Genomic DNA, 23,349 nt, shown 5'->3' with positions numbered 1-23,349 from the left:
TCTGTGTGAAATGGTCCAAGAATGAAAAAAGCACGTGTGGTCAGAGTAGGCGTAATTACGCTGAGAGCAGAAAGAGGGAAGGACATCCTCCTCCCAACTCCGCCAAATGTAGATGAGAACGAGGGTTCCAACCGCACCACTGAGAGAGAGAAACCAAGCCTTAAAGAAATCTACGAAATTAAACTCTAGGAGCTCCAAATTAAGTGGGTTTTCTTAAACTAGAAACTGAACTTTTGGCAACGCCTGCTTCCCAAATCACCTCTAGCAGTTACCACTTTGCGGATGGACACGTTTACTTGAGCAAAATAAATGTTCACTCCTTTCCAACAGCTCAGGCGCAGGGGAAGAAAAGATGAAGACCAGCGAACCGGATGATGAAAAGAGAAGGGTGAGCAGGGAGTGACCCCAAAGACCCAGTCAGTCACCAGGAAAGCACTTGCGAGCAACCTCCTCTGGGTAATAAAAGAAAGAAGGAAAAACTGAACGGCCTAATCTCTTACTTATATTCTTCCTCCCTGGCAAAGAGGTCCCGTCGAGACGCAGCAGGTTGCTGACCACGCGGCGGGAGCGGAGTGCCTGAAACGCTCCGTCTCTGTAAAAGAGAAAGAGACGTTCAGACCCAAAGTTTAATTAGGTTCCGTGTTCTCCGGCCGGCTGCGAAGCTAGTAGTTAGCTCCCCGGGGGTCGGGCTGAACTAACCTGGGAACCAACACTTCGCCCCGCCATCTTTTAACAGCGACCGCGACGCTGTTACCAAGGCAACGAACGTATCTTCCCGCGAGAGTTACGGCATCGCCGACGGCCTACCGCCCCGAGCGCAGGCTCCGCCCATTCCTGGGCTCTGGGCAGCAGGGGCGGGGCCTGGGGGCGGGGCCTGGGGGCGGGGCCTGGGGGCGGGGCCTGGGGGCGGGGCCTGGGGGCGGGGCCTGGGGGCGGGGTAGAGGGCGGTCGGCGGCGCTAGCTGCGGGCGGGGAGGGCGACCCCAGCTCTGCGCTGCCCTCGCTGCGGAGAAGCCAGCCTAGCGCGCAGACAGAAACTCTTAAGTTGGAGTGGGAGAGGTTTCAACCAAGGCAGGCAGGTCCGTTTCTAAAACTCAGTAACTCAGCAAGCTAGTAAAGCCCCTACTCTGTTATTTTCTCTTCCAAACTTACTGGCCACTTCGACCTCCAGTTTTTAAAAAAACGAACTCTTCATTGGAATTCTTTTTTTTATTTTTTTTTTATTTTTTAGATTTTATTTATTTATTCATGAGAGAGAGAGGCAGAGACACAGGCAGAGGGAGAAGCAGGCTCCGTGCAGGGAGCCCGACGTGGGACTCGATCCCGTGTCTCCAGGATCAGGCTCTGGGCTGAAGGTGGCGCTAACCGCTGAGCCACCCGGGCTGCCCCCATTGGAATTCTAAGTTCTAATTTCACACATTTATTTACAGCATGATTAAAGGCTCAGTCTTTCAAATCAGTCACCCTAAATTCACGTTCTGGGTCTGCCACCTAACTAGTTGTATTCTCTTGGGTAAATCACTCTGTATCTTGGCTACTTCGCCAATAAAACGGCAGTAAGAACAGTACTATGAGAAGTGAATCTGTGATTAGGATTGTGGCTGACACACAGAAAGTTAAATTTTTCAACTCTTGGTATAAAATCAGGAGTACATAAATAAACCTTCACATTTAGGGTGTTAGCCTTAAAAAAATTTAACTGCCTGTTATTTTACCAGCAGAAATGGATTTATTTCGGAATACAGAATTGCCATCTGAAACAAGCAAGCTGAAGCAGAACTACAGGCAAGTCCAAGGAACAAAGGGGAGAACCGCTCTTACACAAGAAAGGGGGATGCTGGGAAAGCCGTTATAAACAAAAGTCCATTGAAATAAACTGGGAGTTTGAAGTGCAGTGGCTCTCCATTGGCGGGACGGTGACAGCCTCTTATTGGCTGGGCTGTTGCCAGGGCATGAGGAACACCCTACTTCCTCTTACTGGGATAGTAAAGTGTATCCACGTGCAAATCTGTCTCTTCCTGTTGGATTTGTAATCATCAAGTGGTAAAGTTTGAGAACTACCCCCTAATGGTCTCCTGACTCTATTCTCAACAAAGTTTCCATTTATTAATTTTCACAAGAGTCAACATTTAGCAAGGGTGCCAAGACCATTCAGTGGGGACAAGAATTGTCTTTTAACAACTGATACTGGGATGAGTGGATACACGCATGCAAAAGAATGAAATTGGACCCTTACTTCACACAGGATATAACAATTAATTCAAACTGGATCAAAGACCTAATCTTAGATACAAATATAAAGATCTTCAAAGAAACCATAGGTGAAAATCTTCATTACCTTAAATTAAGTAATGATGTCTTAGATATAACGCTAAAAACAAGCCACAAAAGAAAACTCAATAAACTGAGCATCATCAAATCAAAAACATTTTGTTTAAAAGGATACCATAAATAAAGTGAAAGATGAAAAATAACAAGTGTTGGGGGACATGTGGAGAAATTCAAATCCTCATACACTTTTGGTGAGAATATAAAATTGTGCAACCACTGCAAAAAACAGCCTGGCAGTTTTATATAGAGTTGCCATGTGAGCTAGCAACCTATTTCTAGGTATATATCCAAGAAAAATGGAAATTTCTCATATACCTTCACAGAAAGTTGTACACAAATTTTATATAGAAGCATTATTCAGAATAGCCAAAAGATAACCCAAATGATCATAGACTGATTAATGGCAAATAAAACTGATTATTTTTTTAAAGAATGATATAATAGTTTTATTTTTTCAGAAGAATTTTATGTATTTATTCATGACACACACACACAGAGGCAGAGGGAGAAGCAGGCCTCCTGCAAGGAGCCTGACACGAGACTCGAACATGGATCCCAGGATCACTCCCTGAGCTGAAGGCAGATGCTCAACCCCTGAGCCACCCAGGCCTCCCAATAGTTTTATTTTAAGATAATTTTTTTTTAGAGAACAAATCAAGGGTTGCTGGGGGGCAGGGGTGGCTAAAGGAGGGATGGGTCTTTTTTTTTAAGATTTATTTATTTGACAGAGAGTGAGAGAGCAAAAGCATGAGGAGTGGCAAAGGGAGAGGGAGAAGCAGGCTCCTTGCTGAGTAGGGAGCCTGATGTGGGGCTTGAACCCAGTACCCTGGTATCATGACCTGAGCTGAAGGCAGCTGCTTAACTGACTGAGCCACCCAGGTGCAATACGTACAATGGACTATTATTCAGCACCAAAAAGTTATGAAGTACTGATACATACTACAATATGGATGAGCCTTGGGATAAAATGAAATGTGAAAGAAGCAATTCAGAGTAGACTAAATATTGCATGATTCTAATCCAATATGACCACATATTATATGAAATATCCAGAATAGGAAAATACATAGAAACAGAAAGGAGATTGGTGGTTGCCTAGTTTGACAGATGATGGGGGATTAGCTAAGGGGTTGCAATGGTTTTTGTGGGATTAATGTAAATGTACTAAAATTGATTGTGATAATGGTTACACAACCTTGTTGACTATACTAAAAGCCAGTAAATAGTGTGTACTTTTTATGGGTAAATGGTAGGTATGTGAAATATGTCAATCAAGTTCTTAAAATATTTAAAAATTTAATTATTAAATGGAAAGGTCAAGGGACAGAGAAAGGAATACCACACTAAAGCTAATCAAAAGAGAATTGGAGTAGCTATATCAATCTCAAGCAACGCTGACTTCAGAACAAGGAAATTATCAGCAACAAAGAAAAGCATTACACAATGATAAAGAGGTTAACACTCCATAGAAACACAACAATCCTTTATGTGTATGCACCAAACAATTTAGTGTTAAAATGCATGAAGCAAAACCTAAAAGGACTGCAAAAAGATAAAGATAAATCCACTAACATATTGGGGATTTTGATACCCCTTTTCAGTAATTGATAGTTAAAACAGGCAGAAAATCAGTAAGGATATAATTGTCCTAAATAGCACTATCAATCATCTTGATCTAATTGACATTTATAGAATACTCCCTTCAAACAGAATATACATTCTTCTCAATGTCAAAACATTCACCAAAATAGACCACATTCTGGGTCATAAGATACATATTAATAAATTTAAAAGAATAGAATTTATATTAGTTTCCTAGGGCTGCTGTAACAAAGTACCACAAACTGGGTGACTTAACACAGAAGAAATTTATTGTCACACAATTCTAGAAAATAGAAGTCCAAACAGGTGTTGGCAGGGCCATGCTCCTTTTGGAACCTGAAGGGGGGAATCCTTCCTAGCTTATGGTGGTTGCTGTCACTCCTCAGAATTCTTTGGGTTGCAGATGCATCATTTTAATCTGTGCCTCTGTAATCACACAATGCTCTCCCCAAGTGTCTCTGTCTTCACGTGGCATTTCTTCTCATAAAGACTGTAGTCATATTGACCAAGGACACTGTTTCATGTCAATCTCAGCCTATCAGCAGTGATGCTATTGGCTAGGAATGCCTGGGGCACTCACCTGGGCCCATACTACTTGTGGCAAGCCTGCATAGATATTTCCACAACCAGAGCCAGGGTTGTGAGTGGACAGGCCCTTATGGTTCTTATTATGAATGCAAGATGCACCTCAGTCACAACTATCAGGGAAAAACAAGGTTCATTACTTACAAATCCTGGAGGGTACACAGCATGCCCAAGGACCATGCAAAGGAGGTTGCAGGTAGACAGAGGGAATTCACACCTGGGGTTATGCCTTTATCAGGATTGAGAATGGGTTGCCTAGGGTTTCTGTGATTCAGTCTTTATTGGTGGGTTTTCAAATGTAAGAATGGGAATTTGGGTACAAGGAAGGGAAAGAAGTCAGTTACTCAAGCAGTCAGTTATGTAGGTTACCCAAGGCTTCCTAAAAGGAAAATTTCATGGGTAGGCGAGGCCTGGCTCTTTATCTAGCTGTCTAGGTAGTAATTGTGTCATCCAGCTGGCAACATGTTTATTCAAGATAGATATATTTGAGGGGACCCCCGGGTGGCTCAGTGGTTTAGCACCTGCCTTTGGCCCAGGGCGCGATCCTGGAGTCCTGGGATCGAGTCCCACGTCGGGCTCTCAGCATGGAGCCTGCTTCTCCCTCCTCCTGTGTCTCTGCCTCTCTCTCTCTCTATGTCTATCATGAATAAATAAATAAATAAATATTTTTTAAAAAAAGACAAGATAGATGTATTTGAAAGGGATGCCTTGGCAATCGAATGCTTAATGTCAGCCACTTACACTACAGACCCATCCTAAATGCCCTCATCTTAATTTGATTACATTTGCAAAGACTCTACTTCCAAATAAGGTCAATCCACAGGTTGGGGAGCATGGTTTCGGACTTTCACGTATTTTTTGAGGGGATACAATTCGACCTATAATAAGATCATACTGATTATGTTCTCAGCCCACAATAGAATTAAATTAGAAGTCATGTAACAGAAAAATAGCTGGGAAAATCCCAAAATAGTTGGGGATAAAACACATACTTCTAAATAAGACATGAGTCAAAGAAATCTCAACAGAAATTTTAAAAATATTAAAAAAATATTTTGAACTAAAAAATATTTTGAACTAAATGAAAATGTAGCCTATTAAAACTTGTTGGATATAGCAAAAACAGTGCATAAAGTACTTACTATTAAGTGCATATATTAGAAAAGAAGAAAAACCTAAAATTGACAATCTAAGTTTCCACCCTGGCAATGAAAGAAAGAAGAGCAATTGATGTTAAAGAGAGAGAGAGAGAAAAAAAGAAAGAAATAAAAAGTAGAACAGAAATCAATGGACTTGGGACACCTGGGTGGCTCAGCGGTTGAGCATCTGCCTTCTGCCCTGGTCGTGATCCCAAGTCTGCAGATCAAGTCCCACAGCAGCTCCCCATAGGGAGCCTGCTTCTCCCTTTGCCTGTGTCTCTGCCTCTGTGTGTGTGTGTCTGTGTGTGTGTCTCATGAATACTGCCCCCCCTCTCTGTTCTCATGAATAAATAAATAAAATCTTCAATGGGGGGGGGGGTTACCAGGGTGGCTCAGCAGTTGAGTGTCTGCCTTTGGCTCAGGGCGTCATCCTGAGTCCAGGGATCGAGTTCCACATCAGGCTTCCTGTGAGAAGCCTACTTCTCCCTCTGCCTGTATCTCTGTCTCTCTCTAAAAAAAAAAAAAAAAAAAAAAAAAAAATTAATTAATTAAATAAAAAGAAATCAATGAAATTGAAAATGAAAACAATAGAGAAAATCACAGAAAACAAGAATCTAGTTTTTGGAAAGATTAATAAAATCAATAAACCTCTAGCCATGTTAACCAAGGAAAAAGAAAAAAGATGTAAAATTACCCATTTTGTGTTATTTCATTTGATGGTCAGTTAGGTATGACCACAAGCAGAGACACAGGAGATAAGCAGGAGGCATAGCATGCCATACAAAACTACATAGGAAAGCCTCAGTTGGTAAGAAGACAGAAAACAGAAACAAGGGAAAAACTTAGGCTAGAACTTTATTGGGGTTTCTGCAGAAAAGCCAAGGTGAGGTGGTTTAGGATTGGCTAGTTTGAATCCTTTCAGCAGGCTTTGGGGCACAGAGGCTGTCCCTAGTTGCATGGAATCCGGTCCTGGGACAATTAAGGCAGAGAAATATTGCTTCCTGGGGTATATAAGGACAAGTAAAGGAGATATTACTCTGGATTAGTTACTTTGCATACCAAAGGCATGTTCCTGGCTGAGCCCTTTGCTATCTCTGAGAATTGGCTAGCCCCAGGAAAGACAATCTCTCACCAGGCAGAAAAATTTTTTCAAGATGTCAAAACGTCATAATCCACAGAAAATTTAAAAATATAAACAATGAACTACCAGGATCAGAAATGGAAGAGGGATCATCATTAATTATCCCATGAACATTAAAAGAATAATAAAAGAACACTATAGACAACTCTATATCCACAAATTTGATAACTTAGATGAGATAGACCAATTCCTTGAAAGATACAAACTACCAAAACTCACACAAGGAGAAATGGATAAAGATTTTTGACTCAGTCCTCAGGGACTGAGTAAAAACCTTCTGAGAAAGAGAGTGCCTGGCCCAGATGGTTTCATTGGTGAATTCTACCAAATGTTTAAAGAAGAAATGGTACTAATTTCCCACAATGTCTTCTAGAAAATAGAAATAGAGGGAACGTTTCTAATTAATTCTATTAGCCCAGCATTACCTTAATAATGAAAGCAGTTTAACACAGTATAAGAAGAGAAAACAATAGACTGATATCTCTCATGAATATAAATGCAAAAATCTTCAACAAATATTAGCAAATAGAATCCAACAATGTACAAGAAGAATTACACAACATAACCAAGTGGGGGATTTATTCTAGGTGTAGAAAAATGATTCAGGGATCCCTGGGTGGCGCAGCGGTTTGGTGCCTGCCTTTGGCCCAGGGCACGATCCTGGAGACCCAGGATCAAATCCCACATCAGGCTCCCAGTGCATGGAGCCTGCTTCTCCCTCTGCCTATGTCTCTGCCTCTCTCTCTCTCTCTCTCTCTCTCTCTGTGACTATCATAAAAAAAAAAATGATTCAACATTCTAAAATTGACATAATTCAGCATATAAAGAAGATAAAGAAGAAAAATCATATGATCATTAATACTGATGCAGCAAAAGCTTTTGAGAAAATCCCAAAACTTATATTCTAGAAAATTTCTCAGCAAAAAATTCTCAGAGGAAAACATTCTCAACTTGATTAGGAACATCCACCAAAAACCTACAGCAAACGTCATACTTAAAGGTGAGAAACTGAATAGTTCCCCCTAAGGTCAGGAACAAGGACATCCTCTCTCACCATTCTTATTTAATATCATACCTAAACTCTTACCTGGTAATAAGACAAGAAAATGAAATAAAAGGTATAGATTTGGAAGGAATAAATACAATGTCTTTGTTCAGAGAAGACATAAGTATCTATGCAGAAGATTTCAAAGAATCACCAAAAAACTACTTCCTGCAACTAATGAACAAGATTGATAAACAAAATGTGGTATACATATACAGAGAAATGTGGATCCATGCTTTAACATGAATGAACTTTGAAAACATGTTAAGTGAAACAAACCAGACACAGAAGGACAAATATGATTCCACTTATATGAGATACCTAGAATAGGCAAGTTCAGAGACAGAATATAGACTGTCTCTGGGGAGAGAGGGACTGGGTAGTTATTTTTTAATGGGTACAAAGTTTATGTTTGGGATGATGAAAAAGCTCTGGAAGTGGAAAATAGTGGTCATTGCACAACATCGTGAATGTACTTAATGCCATCAGACTGTATACTTAAAAAATAGTTAAAATGGTAATATATATATATGTGTGTGTGTATATATATATGCACACATATGTATGTGTGTGTGTATAACCACAATAAAAAAATTCCAGTTGAGGAGCATCCTGCAAAATACCTGATCAGTACTTTTCAAAACTATCAAGATCTTCCAAAACAAGGGAAGTTTGAGAAACAATCATAAGCACAAGGAGCCTACAGAGACATGACAATAAAAATGTAAAGTGGTATTCCATATAGAATCCCGGGACAGAAAAAATACATTAAGTTAAAAAACAAAGAAATCTGAATAAACTATAGACTTCAGCTCATAATAATGTGTCAAGAATGGTTCATTAGTTCTAACAAGTGTGCCATACTGGTGTAAGATGTTGATGATACGGTAAACTGGGTGCAGTGTATATGGAAACTCTGTACTATATTCTCAGTTTTTCTGTAAACCTAAATTTGTTCCAAAAACTAAACTCTATTTAAAAAAAAAATAAGCTAAAAGAAACGTCTTTAACAGAAGTGTGAGCTAGATCATCTGCAGCACCCTCATCCTGTAAAACAACCAGATTCTGTCAAACATATTTGCATTGCTGAGTCTGCAAAAGTAAGGCAAATTTCTGTGTCCTCCTGACATCTCTCACTCCAGCTCTCTGCCCCCTCAGATAAACAAAACTGATTCTGCAAATATGCAATTAAGAATAAAATGGACTAACCCAAGAAAATGCACATAAAAGAACTGTGCTCAGAAAACAAGACTTAGCTCAATAGTAATATGAAGGGGTTAAACCAGAGACTCTTGCTGTAAGCTACTAAATTAACTGATAAAGGTTCCAAAATAGTTCCAAATTGGTAATGTCCCTAGGCTTCCAGCAAGATCTAACACAAAACCTCTTCAGCCCCCTAGATTCCTGGATTAAGATCAAGAAAATGTGAGTGCACCATCAAAAATCAAAAGAAATTATAAATATTTATAACTCCAAAGAAAGTCAGATATCAAAATTTCATCATTCTGGAGTGCCTAGGTGGCTCAGTTGGTTAAGTGTCTGCCTTCTGCTCAGGCCATGATCCCGGGGTCCTGGGATTGAGCCCCACATCAGTTTCCCTGTTCAGCAAGAAGTCTCCTTTTCCCTGTGCCCCTCTCTCCCACTTCTACACTCCATCTCTCTCGCTCACCCTCTCAAATAAAGAAAATCTTTGAAAAAAAACAACACAAAAAACCAAAATTTTATCAGTTATGTAATATAGAATATCTATTTAGAAAATATTTAAAGAAATAAGGGATAATTATAGCGATGAGTAAGCAACAAAGGACTATCAGGAATGGTCAAGTAGTTGTGACTAATAATTATAGAAAGCTTTTAGATATTAAACACATATTTGTTGAAATAAAAACATTCAGTGGATAGGTTGAATGTCACATATTACACAGATAAATTGTTAACCATAAAATACCTAAGAGAACTCTCCAGAATGAACAGAGAATGATAAGGACATAGTAAATATAAAATAAACGATAATTACAGAAGTTAGGCTGAGAAGATCTGACATATTAATAACCAGATTTTCTTTTTTCTTTTTTTTTAGATTATTTATTTATTCATGAGAGACACACACAGAGAGAGAGAGGCAGAGACACAGGCAGAGAGAGAAGCAGGCTTAATGCAGGGAGCCCAATGTGGGACTCGATCCTGGGACTCCAGGATCATGCCCTGGGCCAAAGAAAGACTCAACCGCTGAGCCACCCAGGCGTCCCAATAACCAGATTTTAAATGTTGATAAGCAACATTACAAAAGTTAATTGCTTAGAATTTTTGAGAATTTAGGAAAGACATGAATGTACAGATTCAAGGAGCGCAGAATATCACAAGGAGGATGAAGTTAAAAACCTATTCTTAGGGATCCTTGGGTGGCGCAGCGGTTTGGCGCCTGTCTTTGGCCCAGGGCGCGATCCTGGAGACCCGGGATCGAATCCCACATCGGGCTTCCGGTGCATGGAGCCTGCTTCTCCCTCTGCCTGTGTCTCTGCCTCTCTCTCTTTATCTCTCTGTGACTATCATAAATAAATAAAAATTAAAAAAAAAACCTATTCTTAGATCTAAAATCCAAAAGATTTTTTAAAAAGCATCTTTGAAACAGCCAGAGAGAAAAAAGGCAACTTACAAAGAAGGAATTAGACTGAGAGCAGATGTTTTAAAAGCAGTGATGGAAGCCAGAAGACAGTAAAATAGTGAGTGAAATTCCAGAATAGTAAGCCCCATTTTAGTGAGAATTTGTATCAAGTATGATGGATGACTAATCACCAATTAATCATTAATGATTGGCTGCCTTCTCTCTAGCTCCCATTTTCAAACTGGGTGGAATAAACTTTTATCTTCCAAGTGGATGAGATAGAGGATGTGGAAGGATGAAGAAAGAGCATGTAAAGGCATGTGGGAAAAAGGAAGCACCCTATCTCAGGATACAAAGCAGCAGAGGGTAAGTCCTTTATTGCCAATATTCTTCTAGTCCATTCTCCTTTGATGAGCCTGACTTTTTTTTTAAGATTTTATTTAATATTTATTCATGATAGATATATATAGAGAGAGACAGAGACAGAGACACAGGCAGAGGGAGAAACAGGCTCCATGCCGGGAGCCTGCCAGGGGATTCGATCCCAGGACTCCCTGGGCCAAAGGCAGGCACTGAATCGCTGAGCCACCCAGGATCCCTGATGAGCCTGACTTAATTGGCCCCACCTATGTAGGAGATTACTATAAATTACTATAAATGCTGTCACTGTCCTGGAAGTTCTAGCCAGTGAGACATGATCCAGAAATGGCACCACTGGTGTTTATTTTGAATCAGACAGCCACCACCAAGTGGTGCAGAACCACAATCAGGATGAGCAAAGATTTTAATTATAGACCCAGACCACTAAAATTTCTAGCCAACCAGCTAGACAGACTCAGGTGACTCATTTCTTTAATTTCCACAATAAACCCACTCTTCTTTTCACGCCATCAGAAATTTTCATCTTCACTGATCATATTCTGAGGGGATTTTATTATATCTTCAAAGTGATAAAAATTTTCAATCTAGAACTGTGCACTCACTACTACTACATTGCAAGAGTGAGGATGAAATAAAGACATCTTCAGATAAAGATGATCTAAGAGATTTACCACTCAAATATACATACTAAAGGAACTTCTAAAAGATGTGCTTTAGGAAGAAAGAAAATCATACCAGAAGAACGCTTTGAGATAACTGAAGAATAGTAAGCATATAAAATGGTAAACATACATGTAAGTCTAAATACTGTTTAAAATTCCTACTAATAACGATGCCTAATCTGTGGAATTTTGTTTAAAGGAAGACTGAACATTGGATTCTCATCAAACTTGGCAGAGAAAGGAACTTCTTCAACCTGATAAAGAGCATCTAAAAAAAAAAAATCTATGTATAACCTCATATTTAATGATAAAAAAGCAAATGCTTTCCCCCTAATTTAAGGAACAAGACAAGAATTTCCATTCTTACCACTCTTATTCATAATCATATTGCAGAACTGAGGGTCCCATAATAAGGTAAAGTAATCAATCAGTCTTGGAAAGGAGGAAACAAACTGTCTCTATTCACTGATGACATGATTGTCTATTTGAAAAACTCCAAAGAATCTACCCAAAAGAGTCCATGGAATTATTTAGAGATGTTAGCAAAATTGTAAGATATAGAAAAACTACTTTTAGTTCTAAATGCTAGCAGTGAACAATTGGAAATTGAATTTTGAAATGCAGTACTATTTACAACAGCACCAAAGGGACATGAAATGCTAGAGTATAAATGTACCAAAATATGTGCAAAATCTATATGCTGAAAACTGCAAAACACTGGTGAACGATACCAAAGAAGACCAAATAAATAAAAAGATATTTCAAGTTAATGAATTAGGACACTCAATATTATGAAAATATCAACTCTTTCCAAACAACATCCCAGCAGGATGGGAATGCAGTGTTGATTATTCATTACCTAAAATAATGAAGGAATTACACTAGCCAAACAGTTTTGGGAAAGAACAGCAATGTTGGAGGAGTCACAATACTGGATATTAAGACCACGGCAATCATGACAATGTAGTCTGAAAAAAAAGTAGATGTTCCATGCACATCAATGGAACAGGAAAGACAGCCCAAAAGTAGACCCACACATTTTAATAAAAGAACAAAGGCACTCAATGGAAAAATAATAGTCTTTTTAAATAACTATAAATCCATATAAAAAAGTTAACTGATGGGGTACCTGAGTGGCTTAGTTGGTTAAGCATCTGATTGGCTCAGGTCATGATCTCAGGATTTTGGGATTGAGTCTCACATGGGGCTCTCCGCTCAGTGGAGAGTCTGCCTCTCCTTCTCTCTCTCAAATAGAAAAATGAAATCTTAAAAAAAAAAAAAAAAAAACTTAACTGATTGCAACTTCACACCATATAAAAAAATTTGAATATGACTTATAAATTTGAACCAATAGTTACCATATAACCCAACAATCTAGGCAATTACCCAAGACAAATGAAAACACATCAAACACAAAAGACTGTATACTATATGATTCCATTAATAATAAATTCTAGAAAAGGCAAACCATAATGACAAAGCAGATCAGTGGGTGACTGTAATTGGAGGTGGGAGGAAGGCATTGCGTGGAACGGGCCACAAGGAAATTTTGATTGTTGGAAATGTTCTATAATCTTAACTGTGGTGGTGGATATATGGCTATATTTAAATACCAAAACTCATTAAACTATTCAATTAAAATCAACGAATTTTATTGTGTAATTATTTCTCAATAAAACTGTGGGGGAAAAAAGATTAAGATATTCCTAAAATTCCTCCAATTTGGGCTGACTTATTGAAATAACTTTTTAACTAAGAGTCATCAGTGTCCACCCTTTTCCATATAGTATTATCTTTTGTATCATCAAGTGTGGGTTATGCAGCATTTATTAAGAGTGTTCCACTATTTTATTTTTTCCAGAATTTTCTTCCAAGCTTCTGACATCCATTCAGCAAATTTTAATGTGAATGTTGGAGCAATGATAATTATAACCAAACCTTTTCTGTTTCTACTGTTTGTCTGACTTTAACTACAAGATGCCTCTGACTTCAGATACATTAAAATGTGGAAAAAGAAGGACATTTTGGAATTGAAATGTGGGAGAAGCAAGCACAGTTTAAGTCCTGGTGAAACAAACATTTTATTATTATAAAATAGTCTATCTCCAATAATGCTTTTTGGCCAATTTTATCTAATATTAGTATAACTAACTTGGCTATTTTTGATTAGTCATTTTCCTGGTCTATCTTTTCCTCCTCTTTTTCACTTCTGGAGCTCAGCCCACGTTTGACGATTCAAGGAATCGAGAGAGCCAAAGTTGGTGTATGGCAGAGTCCAGGATGCTTGATGGGAGGGAGGGAGACACCTCACAGAATAGTACCAGTACCTTTAAGATAAGATTTGTTTGTAAGTACAGGAGAGACACCCCTAGGAACCTCCAGAAATAATTGAAGGACATTGCAGAAGTTGGTAGTATCTTCTGTAAGCAAGTGAAACAAATGCCAGAGATATCTGATGATTAATGAAGGAATGACTCCTATCTCCGACTCAGGATACAAACGTGCCAAATACATAAATGTGTTTAAACCAGGAAAGATTCCACTAAAATGAAAACAAAAACAAAAACAAAACTCCAACAACAACAAAAGATTTCACTAAAATGTTTATGGAAATTGAATATCTTTTTTAAAAATCTGTATTTTCTAATTCATTATGAAGAACACATTACTTTTCTAATATTTAGAATTCTAAAAGTAAAATGAAACAAATATGAGGTGACCCATCTAAAATACCATGGAAAAAATGAGCAACAGGCAGACTGAGAAAAGATCTCTGGATTTGGCAAGAGATACTGGTCTCAGGAAGGTTATTTATAGTAAAGTGGAAGAATTAGAAGCCATGTTAGAAGGGAATGAGTGGAAGGCAGTTACTGTCAACGATATGTTTGAGGAATCTGGTGCCAAAGAATGGTTGTACACTTTTCTTGAATCAGTCCATATCTAAAAACCTGAAGCTTACAACTGACCAACTGAATTGATTTGTGCTGCTTTCTTTATGGGCCACTTTACATTTTTCACCACATCATCTCTTTTTGTTAGATCTTTTCCCCACTTTTTATTGGATTTTATTTTAAATAAGTAATTTTAATCATGGTCAAAAAACTTCTTTTAGTAATTATTTGATTCCTTCTTTATTAATGTGAATTTTAAAGAAGCCTGTTACAATTTATGAAATGTAGATTATATTTTTCAAAAATGCCTTCTATTAATTTAGAGTGCTGATGTGATTTTATTTTTTCCCCAGTAGTACTGTAGAGATATCCAAAATTGAGTAGTATTTGTTAGTTTCATTTTTTTTTTCATTTAAAATATCCAGAGCTAAACATTTCTTTGTGGAATCCTTAGGAGGTGACTATTCACTTTTCAACAGGCTTTTTCTTTAAGGTAAGTAACCAGAATGAAAAACAACAACATATACACTAATTTCACTAAAACAAGCTCATATATTCAGAGTCCTTCTCAACAAAAAATAAAATTCTATTGCAAACAATAAAATAAATAAAAAATACATTAAGATGTATAGTTATAAGTGGATAAAAAGAAAACAAAGCCAGTCTAGTCTGGACAATAGGAAGATTACAGAACCAGCTTAGTCTTAATTTCTCTCCTCTTGGTTATAAGTTTAGTAGAAAAATTTTAAATGTGTTTTCCAGCCTCAGTTATCAAAGAACTTTATAACAAATTTATATAGGGAAAGTTCTTTTTCTTCACCTATAGAAAAAGCCAATGTTACTAAAATATGGGTAATCTCTTCAATATCTTATGACAAATATAGACGCCTAAATAAAACCTGTTTGTTGAAATTATTTGCTTTAAAATTATTACCAGAAAATACTATTTTTTAATTTAAGCTTTAAGAAACAAACTAATCTAGGGATCCCTGGGTGGCTCAGCGATTTGGCGCCTGCCTTCAGCCCAGGGTGTGATCCTCGGAGTCCCGGGATCAAGTCCCACATCAGGTTCCCTGCATGGAGCCTGCTTCACCCTTTGCCTGTGTCTCTGCCTCTCTCTCTCTCTCTCTCTCTCTCTCTCTCATGAATAAATAAATAAAATCTTTAAAAAAAAACTAATGCAATACAATAACATACTGTGGAAGAGTCAACTTCTTACGAGTCATGCTTAATACATAAAATGAAATTTAAAAAATTTTTTTGCATCTCACTAGCGTCCCTAAATATGTTATATAATCTATTTTGGGAGGGCGATATAATTTCTGGATGTCCTTCTTCCTCAACAGTTTGACAACTGGCAGTAAGCAATAAGGCATATTCACACCCCTTATTCTTTGTTATGTGTTTTTCAGCAACTGTTCCCTACCTTCAAATATTGTGTAATTAATGTCAGATGAAGTCAGACAGGAGTGTGTTAAATCCATAGCACTTCCTAAGCAAAAGCAGAGCATAGCTGTAATTATTAAAAATCTTCTTTATGTCACTGTTTATGTGCAATAATTATTAGATCTGGTTGCAAAGCTGCACCATACTTTGATCTGTCGTCCCTCAAATGACAGAGATCTCCTCAAGTCCTGCCCTGATTAAACCAAACCTCTGGTGTTTTTCAATAATACTTGCTATCGACTAAGTGACTTAAAGACTCAGCTAGAAGTCAAGTCATGGATGGCACACATCATCTCTCATAGTGTCACTTTTATTTTTTTTAATTTTTTTTATTTATTTATGATAGTCACAGAGAGAGAGAGAAAGAGGCAGAGACACAGGCAGAGGGAGAAGCAGGCTCCATGCACCGGGAGCCCTACGTGGGATTCGATCCCGGGTCTCCAGGATCACGCTCTGGGCCAAAGGCAGGCGCCAAACCGCTGCGCCACCCAGGGATCCCTCATAGTGTCACTTTTAAATAGGATGTACTTTGTGATAAACTTTTCAGTGTTTTTTATTTCTTCTTTGAATGGAACTTGAAAATTCACAAGTAGTCTTCCATAATTCAATTCTGCAAATATGTGAAAAAAATTAGAAATGTTTAGATAGTCTATGTAGCCACCCTATCTGTTTTGAAATAATGTTTCACAGTAATGAAGATTTATAGAACATTCCATTTTGATAGGGAAACACTGTGAAAACAAACAGGAATCTAAAGGATGTTGTGAATCAAGAGTCAGATACTTTACCAAATGAGCCACTCAGGTGCCCCCATTCTTTTTCTTTTTTCTCTTTTCTTTTCTTTTCTTTTCTTTTCTTTTCTTTCTTTTCTTTTCTTTTTTTTTCTTTTCTTTTCTTTTCTTTTTTTCTTTTCTCTTCTTTTCTTTCTTTTCTTTTTTTGGCTTTCTTTCTTTCCTTCTTTTCTTTTCTTTCTTCCTTCCTTCCTTTCTTTCTTTCTTTCTTTCTTACTTTCTTACTTTCTTTCTTTCTTCTTCTTTCTTTTGAGGTAGATGGGGAGGGACAGAGGAAGAGGCAGAGAGAATCTTAAGCCGGGTCCACACCCAGGACAGAGCATGACTCGGGCTCAATATCATGACCCTGAAATCATGACCTAAGCTGAAATCAGGAATCAGACACTTAACTGACTGAGCCAGCCAGGTACACGTAGATGTTATTTCTTAGTAGGAACTTATAAGTAGTGCATCAATCACTTAGTATGTAGCCCATAGAGTAGGTGTTATCTAAGCCCTTGTTACTCAAAGTACAATCAATGGGCATGGATTAACAAAATCAGTGTGACCTAGGAATTTCTAAAACGGAGAATCTCAGTCCACATCCAAGACCTACTGAATCAAAATATGCATTTTAACAAGATCCCAGAAGATCTGTATGTACACTAAGTTTTGAGAAGCACTGCTGGACTGTTTAGGATTATAAAGAACATTCTCATGTTATTTCAATTAACAAGAATCTATTGTGGCCGTACTGAGGGGAGGTTATTGGAAGAAAAGGAAATAGTCTCAATAGCCATATCACTAGGCTATGGAGAACTGGAATATCATTAAGGAAACAACATACTTCTAGTATTCTGCTTACTTCAGCATACCAACAGTAGGAGAGTCTTGCTTCCAATTCCAGTGTTCATTTACCACTCATTTACTGTCTTTATTGCTACTGCTCCTGTCAATAACAATGAAATAACTCTTTGACAGCAGGATTCTCATTCAAACTCTCTAAGGGAAGTCTCCTTTGGTATTGGCCAGTTATTGGGCACAGGGCACCACTCTTAGCCAACACTCTCATGATAGGCTTACTCACCTGCATGTTTGGGTCTAGTCAACTGTGGTTATTATTTTGAGATCCTATAAGCCTAAGCATGGCCACTTATGTGTAAGGGCTGCTTCTGATCTATTTGTTCAGAAAATGGCTATGAGCGGGTCAGGCACACAAATATACCCCGTATCACAAGGGCCCAAGTATTTGTTAATCAGTTTTGCATAAAAATAGGAAATAATTAACTTTTGATGGTTTAGAAAATAAGTGAAATTGAAAAGAAGATGGAGAGGGAAAAAAGAATTCAAAGGTATGTAGAAATGTATTTTTCAAGGACTCATATATTCTGAAATTATGTAACAGAGCTCATATTAACTGACTGGATATCTTAAGATTTCGAGTTAGAGTAACTAAGATTTTTTGCATGAAAAGCTTATTTTTTAATTTTGAAGAAATTCATTTCTGATGTGACAAGAATTATGTTTACTGCTTCCCAGTAACTTGATATAAAATGTCACATGACAAGAATACTAAAAACAAAAATAATAAACAAGAATAGAAGTGCCATCAGCCACTATATTGCCAAAGAAATAGTAAATTATTTTTTAAAATCTGTACTAATGGAAGACACATGGCAAAGCTTGCAAGAGAAAAGCATCAATCAGGGCAGCCCTGGTGGCTCAGTGGTTTAGCGCTGCCTTCAGCCCAGGGTATGATCCTGGAGACCGAGGACTGAGTCCTATGTCAGGCTCCCTGCATGGAGCCTGCTTCTCCCTCTGCCTGTGTCTCTGACTCTGTCTGTCTGTCTCTGTCTCTCTCTCTGTGTCTTTCATGAATAAATAAATAAAATCTTAAAAAGAAAAAGAAAAGCATCAATCAACATCTGGATATTCCTTTAACACCCAATCAATCACTCAACATTTTCCAGACTCCTGTCTGAGATTCTTTTTAAACCCATACATGCCAGCTTCTTGGAAATGAAGTTCATTCCCCAAAGTATTGAAGTTGCTTCCTTTTCAATCTTGTTCATGTTAGAATGGCTTTAAGCTCTATGTAGGGATACATTCAGATCAAGAGCTTCATTATGTACTTATCATACATCCTCTCCTCATCTCAAGTACTAAAGAGGATAACAATAGTGTCTAAAATGACTTGTCAACAAAGTTACATACTAAGATTTAGAGAAATCAGAAGGAAGCATTTTATATACTTCCACTTGGTACTTCAGCTGAAAAAAAACATTTTGAATTAAAGAAATATGTGATGCCAAATAACATAACAGTTCTCTCTTTCACACATAGGATATTTAACCCAAAATTTGTGACTACATTAAAATATTTTATGAAACTGGAAAAATCTTTAAAGATTTTATTTATTTGAGAGAGTGCATGTGCACAAGGTGGAGGGGTTGGGGAGGGAAGAGAAGGGGAGATGGGGCAGAGGGAGATGGAGAAGCAGGCTCCCTGATAAGTAAGGAGCTGATGTGGAGCTCCATGTGAGGCTTAATCACAGGACCCTGGGCTCATGACCTGAGCTAAAAGCAGACACTTAACTGACTGAGGGACCCAGGTGTCCCTGAAGCTAGAAATTTTTTGAGCTCAAATTGCCTTGGGTAACATTGACATTTTCACAATATTAATTCTTCCAATTCATGAGCATGGAATATTTTTCCATCTCTTTGTGTCTTCCTCAATTTCTTTCAGAAGTGTTCTATAGTTTTGAGGGTATAGATCCTTTACCTCTTTGGTGAGGTTTATTCCTAGGTATCTTATGCTTTTGGGTGCAATTATAAATGGGATTGACTCCTTAATTTCTCTTTCTTCAGTCTCATTGTTAGTGTATAGAAATGCCACTGACTTCTGGGCATTGATTTTGTATCCTGCGACACTGCCGAATTGCTGTATGAGTTCTAGCAATCTTGGGGTGGAGGCTTTTGGGTTTTCTATGTAGAATATCATGTCATCGGCGAAGAGGGAGAGTTTGACTTCTTCTTTGCCAATTTGAATGCCTTTAATGTCTTTTTGTTGTCTGATTGCTGAGGCTAGGACTTCCAGTACTATGTTGAATAGCAGTGGTGAGAGTGGGCATCCCTGTCTTGTTCCTGATCTCAGGGGAAAGGCTCCCAGTGCTTCCCCATTGAGAATGATATTTGCTGTGGGCTTTTCGTAGATGGCTTTTAAGATGTTGAGGAATGTTCCCTCTATCCCTACACTCTGAAGAGTTTTGATCAGGATATTTTGGCAACTGCTAAGTCTGATTGCTTACGTCATTCACTGAAATTAAAATTAATGACTTCTAGCTAGGTGTAATTTTTTGCCCAGCCAGAGACCTAGAGATCATCAAGGATTACCTTGCTATTTCTTCATTCTTCTCCATTCATAACCATATTACCATCACATCGGTTGCAAACTCTTGTGCAACTTTAGCCCTCTGCTGTGACATAGTTTTTTTTTTTTTTCTTTTTGTTATATTGAAGTAGAACTACACATCTGATATTTGGAAACAAATCCAAAGGCTTTTGACTATGATTAGGTATCTTCTTTAAAGAAGGATGGAAAAATCCTTTAAAAGGCGGGGGGCGGGCCCAGGTGGCTCAGCGGTTTAGCGCCGCCTTCAGCCCAGGGCCTGATCCTGGAGACCCGGGATCGAGTCCCATGTCCGGCTCCCTGCATGGAGCCTGCTTCTCTCTCTGCCTGTGTCTCTGCCTCTCTCTCTCTCTCTCTCTGTGTCTTTCATAAATAAATAAACAAAAATTTTAAAAAAAAGGAGGATGGAGTTTTAATACTCTTATTTGCTTTTTGGGCTGAAATGTTCAACAGTGATGGTATACTATCATAACTCCATTATTTCATTTGAGACCGGTTATTTAGCAGATCTTTCTTTATCCTTTCCTGGAGACGAAAAACAGCAACCTGGCATAAACTTGAAACCTACCTTGCACCTATGATGTCCTATTTATTGCTACTAAATGAATTTATTTCTCTAAGAAAGAGATTCTCTAAATCTCAGGAATCATGGTCTATAGCTACAAATTATTTCACTCTTTTTATTAAAAAGAGGAAAAAAATTCATTGTACCTTAAGTGTCTGGAGTTTGGAAGCCTATGAAGAGAGAATTGACTAATGGTCCACTTAAACAGTGACCCTTCATAAAACTATGGAAATGTTTTATAGTTTGTTTTTCCATCATACCCACTCCACTGCCATCAGTTAATTAACTATCTTCTAAACCATTAGGCTTCCCACAGGTATTTTTGCTGTATTTAGGGACCTCTTAAGGACCAATATAAGTTCAAGGCCTAATGAAATGAATAAAAAGTTATGACATTTCTAGGACCAGGATTGATGTATCCATAGCAGAAATAAACTTTAATCATTTAAGATCACCAGCCTAAGGGTCAGACCTATCCAATTTTAAGGCTATTCCAGACTAAGTGAATAAAATTTTAAATTGGTTGGCATGAATGGAATGAGAACCCTCCAAGCACCTGTAGACCACTATGTGGCTTCCTTGTTCTCTGCCCCTTGTCTTTAGTGCCTGCTCAATAGGATAAATTTTGGCCTTAGTTCCTGGTTTGTCATTCCCACTTCTGGGTCTGGAACTTTTCTAAGAACCCCAGTCTACTTATTTATCTCCATAGCCATCCTAAGCTTACTAAGCCTAACAATTATATTGGACATGTCCCCTTGAACTCTCTGGTTTGAATATTTGGTCACTACACACTTACCAACATGAAAAGAATCATAAAAATTATTTTCATCTTTTTACAGCTGACCATACAGTTAACCATTGACCAATGCGAAGGTTAAAGGTACCAATCCCCCCAAAAGTTAACTTTGACTACTCCAAAATGTAACTATTAATGCCCTACTATTGACTGGAAGTCTTACCAATAACATAAACAGTCAACATACATTTTGTATGCTATGTGTACTACATAATGTATTCTTACAATAAAGTAAGCTACAGAAAAGAAAATGTTATTAAGAAAATCATAAGAAAAAACATTCACAAAAGTACTGAAGTTATCAATACCATAAGCTTACATTGTCTGTTTACAAGATGAACTGTCAGTTCCTATATCGATATTGTTTTATTTGATATAAAACACTGTAGATGCTATGCATGTTTACTAACCCTGGACTCAAAATTAAAAAGATAATATCAAAAAAGGAATTTGTAATTATTTACAGGAATAAGGACTCATGCATTAATAATGAAGAAGCAGCAATATGATTGCTTTGCTTCATGGTAGCCTAGCCTATACACTAATGAATAAGGTGTTATAAAATTTTTATGGCATACGAGTATTACAATTAAATTCATAATACAGTTTTTAAAAGATTTTGTTTTTTATTCATGAGAGACACAGAAAGAGAGGCAGAAACACAGGCAGAGGGATGAGAAGCAGGCTCCATGTAAGGAGTCTGATGTAGGACCCGATTCCAGGAATCCGGGATCACACCCTGGGCCAAAGGTAGACACTCAATTGCTGAGCCACCAGGGCATCCCTCATAACACAATATTAGAAACAATGTAAATCTTTGAAACTGAAATGACAAAACAGTAAGAAAACTAAAACGTTATTAATTTTATATTAACTATAATTCACTTTATGCCTATGTGAGGATAGGCTGTCCACTTCCATACCAGTCTTATACAACGTTCTACATGATGAACACTTGGGCAATGATGATAATGGTGACACAAAAACATCTCACACAGTTCCTGTCATACAGTTATTAGGTTTTTATATGAAGATACTCATATATATATACAACAGAGAAGTTTATTGATTGTACAGCATGATGATTATTACTATTCTTTAAGTTGAAGTGAATTATTTTCACATTGAGTGGGCTGAGGAGGAGGAGGAAGAGGAAGGGTTTGTCTTGGTGCCTCAGGGGTAGCCGAGGGGGAAGAATTAAAAGAGGTAGGAGGGGAGGCAGGAGAGGCAGGCACACTCACTGTGACTTTATGGAAATGTATTGTAATTTCTGTCTGACTCTTTTTCCCCACTTCTCTAAAAACGTTTCTGCATAGTACCAATTCTTCTACCATTTGCTTTAGTTTCAGTGCCTATGTCATAGAAGTGTCCAGGTTATAGAAGAAGTCAAAGCAGTCTTGAATAATCTGAACCCTTCTGCCAGGTTCTCTAATGTCAATTTATTTATTTTCTGACACCACTTCTATATCTTCCTCATCATGTGGCACTGGCTTGGAAGCACTTCTTTCCATCAAACTATTAGCTCTTGGATTTCTCCAAGATCCATATCTTGAAACCCATTACCCCCACACCCTTTTATCTCCCATACCCACAATCTTCATAGTTTCCTTGATTGTCTCTGTTGTAAATCCAGGGAAGTCATGTACTACATCTGGACAGTTTCTATGATAGGGATTTATTGTTTAAGGCTTGATGATTTAACAGCTTTTTAAAAAAATAAATGATGGTATTTTCAATAGTATGATCCTTGAGGCTTTCATGATATTATATCAGTCTCTTCCATGACCTTGACAATCCTTTATAGAGGACCATGTATAATGAACCTTAAAAGTCCTTATGATCCCCTGATCTAGGGATTGAATTAGAGATATTGTGTTTGGGAGCAAGTAGACCATTTGATGCTTTCAGTATTGAACTCATGGGGTCTTGGGGGGCCAGGGACATTGTCTACTATCAAAAGAACTTTAAAAGGCCATCCCTTAC

At 37.9% G+C, this 23,349-nt stretch overlaps 1 protein-coding gene across 4 annotated transcripts in view; it reads right to left on the bottom strand.

Annotated features, from left to right (window-relative positions):
* TEX9 (testis expressed 9) overlaps nt 1-23,349 on the bottom strand; it is a 196,079-nt gene that overhangs the window by 54,782 nt on the left and 117,948 nt on the right. For 2 of the 4 annotated variants that reach the window (XM_025472706.3, XM_025472708.3), the window contains exons 1-2: nt 700-837; nt 501-592 (exon numbers count right to left, since the gene is read on the bottom strand). In XM_025472706.3, coding sequence (XP_025328491.1) covers nt 501-592; nt 700-726 — 119 coding nt within the window. In that variant the 5' untranslated portion in view covers nt 727-837. Of the gene's footprint in view, nt 1-500; nt 593-699; nt 838-23,349 lie in introns of those variants that run through there. The other 2 variants (XM_035708884.2, XM_025472705.3) reach the window with 1 other exon arrangement.

The sequence above is a fragment of the Canis lupus genome, chromosome 30 (assembly GCF_003254725.2).
Source record: "Canis lupus dingo isolate Sandy chromosome 30, ASM325472v2, whole genome shotgun sequence".
In the NCBI taxonomy this organism is placed as follows: domain Eukaryota; kingdom Metazoa; phylum Chordata; class Mammalia; order Carnivora; family Canidae; genus Canis; species Canis lupus.
This window is presented reverse-complemented; position numbering and strand designations above follow the sequence as displayed.